General features: G+C 38.8%; 1 protein-coding gene across 2 annotated transcripts in view; it reads left to right on the forward strand.

Moving 5' to 3' along the window:
- Nucleotides 1–3,693, forward strand: part of Parp2 (poly(ADP-ribose) polymerase 2) — a 19,750-nt gene that overhangs the window by 4,568 nt on the left and 11,489 nt on the right. For both annotated transcript variants that reach the window (XM_004644011.2, XM_023704128.1), the window contains exons 5-6: nt 2,680–2,776; nt 3,213–3,288. In XM_004644011.2, the coding sequence (XP_004644068.1) occupies nt 2,680–2,776; nt 3,213–3,288 (173 nt within the window). The remainder of the gene's footprint in view (nt 1–2,679; nt 2,777–3,212; nt 3,289–3,693) is intronic.

Genomic DNA, 3,693 nt, shown 5'->3' on the forward strand with positions numbered 1-3,693 from the left:
TGTGTGTGTGTGTGTGTGTGTGTGTGGCCAGCTCAGCCCACCAGGGGGCGGGGCTGGCTGGCATGTGGTACTGGGGGATCGAACCGTGGTCCCTGTGCCTTGCTCGGCTTAGCTTGTTCTAAGTAGGTGCTCTAGACCACTGAGCCATCTCACCAGCCCTGGCTTTACTTTTTATACTTCGTTTTTATACTGTTCTGCTGGATGATTGAGACCAAGATAAAGCAAGACCTCTATAGCAAGAAATGTAACTTTTGTATCTAATAAAGATCAGTTAGATCCCCTTAGAATTTAACATGAAACCTTGTATTGCAGTTTGTAGGTCTTTTGTCAGTGTCAGCCATTTGGATGAGTCACGGCCATTTCTTGACACATTTGTCGTCTGTGAAAGCCTGAGAGAATGTTTTCTCTTCATATGACTCTCCTTAGACACACTCTACATCATCAATCACTTTCCTCTGTGACCCCATAATCTCCTTGATCAAAAAATCTGGGATACAACTGAGTTACATGTTGTTACACTATAGGTTCTCCTATGTTCTGAGTCTTCACTGACCTTGAAAGGCTAGGGCCAAAATGTTGGCTGTCCTTGCAGCCCTTCTTTTTCTCTAATTTTTGGTCTGCAAATTTAGGTTGTTAACCCTCCAGAAGAGAAGCTTATTATTATTACCTTACAACATAGGCAGTTGAGCTTAACCTCACTATCTATCTAAATATCAAACGTTTTAGGCATAGCATCAAACAGGTATTTTCCATCAAGTATTGATATCTTAAACTTTGAGTTCCTACAGAATATGAAGAAAAAAATTTTTTTAATTAAAATATTTTAAAAAATAGGTATAAACAGTTACATAATTTTACACAGAAATTTAGAAATCTAACCATATACAGCATGTTAGCAGGACAGTCCTGTGACATTTTTTTTCTTGTCTCTTGTTTTCATTTATTACCCTTTTACTTTTTGTAAACAAACATTTACTTGAGAGACAGTATGGCAGTAATTGGTATGTCATGACAATCAGTACGTATTTAGAAGACCAAAGTGACAAGCATTCCAAGTATGACCCTACCATTACACACTACTTTCTTCAGTGCCATTGCTTAGTTCACAGGTATCAGCATATATAGTTAGTCAGGGTGGGAATCCTGCCAATTAACTGCTAGTTTCAATAACATGCTGAAGATTCTCAGGATCATTGCCTTGCCCATCTTGTGCATACAAATGTATGGCTTTGCTCCATCATGTTTCCTAGCTTTTCTCCTTGCCCTCTCTTCATTGTCTAATCCTCAAGTTCTTGCTTTCCTTTTAATTTCCTTTTAATATACCTTTCTATTTTTATTTCTTTTGATTTCTTATGCTAGGGAAACTATATGATATTTACACATGTGGGTCTGTTTTTATTTCACTTATGAGTGTATCTTCAAGTGGCATCCACTTAAATATAAAGCCTTCGAGTTTATCATTCTTTATAGCTGAGTAATACTCCATTGTATAAAAATACCACATCTTTTTCATCCATTCCTCATGTGACAGGCATCTTGGTTCTTTCCAAGATTTGACTATCACAAATTGTGCTGCTATAAACATAGGTACACATATATCACTCTGATATGATGTTTTCAGTTCCTCTAGGGAAATTCCCAGTAGGGGGATAGCTGGTTTGAATGGAATTTCCAGTCCTAGTTTTTTAAGGAGTCTCCACACTGAAATGCATAATGGTTGCAGCAGTCTACATTCCCATCAGCAGTGGAAAAGGGTTTCTTTTTCCCCGCAGCCTCTTCAACATTCAACATACATAATTTTAACAGCTAACTAGTATTCCTTTGTAACTATTTCTTCCACTTAAAATATGAGCAGACAGGAAATATCTTAAATCCCCCTTGTTAGAACATCTAATGATTGTAATGGTGGTGAGATAGGAAGGGACAGCGACTTGATAACAGTGGCTCAGCCTCCCAGCACTAACTTCAGGGCCTTACACATGGATCCTGTCTCTCCACTCTGACTGGGGTACTTAGATGTCTTTTCAAGTACCAATTGCATTCTGAATGAGTGTCCCCAAGTCAGATCAGGTCAGGGATGGAACACATAGGGCAGTGATTCTGTGTATCCTTTGTCCCCTGTCAACATTGTCTTGCTCTCAGCTCATTGTCATATTTTGAAGCTGACCCACAAAGAGGGTCAAAGTAGAATAATCAGAATAAGAAGTCACCTAAGCAAATAAGCCATAATAGGTGTAGATCAGAATGGAGCATCAGCACTGTACTCATATCACTTGAAAAATGATTATTGGAAATGAATTAGGAGTGAGAAAACACAGATAACCTAGAAAATACCTGTAGAGGAAACTGAACGGGACTATTGATATTGAGGTTAAGAGGAAGGCTTTAGGGAACCTTTCAGCTCCTGCTTTTTTGTTGTTTTTGCATGTTTGTTTTTGGCTTTTTGAGACAGTTACAGTATGCAGTTCAGGCTGGACTCAAACTCCCAGCACTCCTCTAGCCTCAGCTTCATGAGTGCTGGGATTGCAGGCATGCACCACCACACCCAAGTAGACTCCTACTTTAATACTTCAATTTTTGTTTTTTCCCTATACTTTGGTTTCTGTGACTATTTGCAATGCTCTTTCCTTAAACTATCTTTATCTCCTTTTACATTCATTATTCTCTCACTCATTATAGACCAATCTCCAATTCAACAACAACAAGTACTATCTTATTCAGCTGTTGGAAGATGATGCCCAGAGAAACTTCAGTGTTTGGATGAGATGGGGTCGAGGTAATGACTTTTATTATGCATTTTATGAATGGCCACTCAGAAAATCAGAAGCAGTGTACTGTGGCTGAGTTTAAATTGGGTGAGTGGAAGTCTGAAGTCTGGGAAGGCTTTGAGAATCAAGTTAGGCTTCTTCAAGTTGGTGAGTGTCAGGCATCCTCTTTAGGAAGCTCCCATTGACAAGATGAAGAGCAGCCCATTTGAGCCTGAGAACTCCCGCAGTTGGCCTGCGAGTACTGCTCACAGGCTATGCCAGTTAGCAGGTGGCTTCTCCAACATCATCAGTTCCCTAAGCCCTTTCACTTTTCCCTTGCCATTTTTGTGCCCATTTGTCAGAAAATAAGCAGAGGACTATAAAAGAGCTGACTCATTACTGTTGGAGAACTGTTCTTGGGGTGCAGGATAGGGAACAATTTTATGTGTGGTATTTACTTTGCAGTGGGGAAAATGGGACAGCACAGTTTGGTGGCTTGTTCAGCTGACCTCAACAAAGCCAAGGAAATCTTTCAGAAGAAGTGAGTGCTAAGAGATGAGTACAAAAAAATACCCTTCATGTATCTTTGTTCTTAATTTTATGTATAATTTGACCTAAATGTTAGTTCTTTTTATTCTGACAGTCTGTGGTTAGAGTCAGATTTCATTTTTAGTTATTATTAACTCAACCTAGCACTTTGAAATTGATTAAAATCAGAAGAATTCTAGTATATTTAACACAAACAGATTTGGAGAGTTTGAGAAAAGTGGAGACTATCCACCTTGAGTTTAAAGAAAATTAACTGTAATGTGGTCTAATAACTTCCTGAGATCTCTGAGAACATGTTTCTGTTCAGAATTAGATTTTTCTTGTACTAGGGTTTGAATACAAGACCTTATTTTCATGCTAAGCAAGTGCTCTGCCACTAAGCTTCATCTTCAACCAT

This window comes from Octodon degus, unplaced genomic scaffold, assembly GCF_000260255.1.
Source record: "Octodon degus isolate 3935 unplaced genomic scaffold, OctDeg1.0 scaffold00189, whole genome shotgun sequence".
Lineage (NCBI taxonomy): Eukaryota > Metazoa > Chordata > Mammalia > Rodentia > Octodontidae > Octodon > Octodon degus.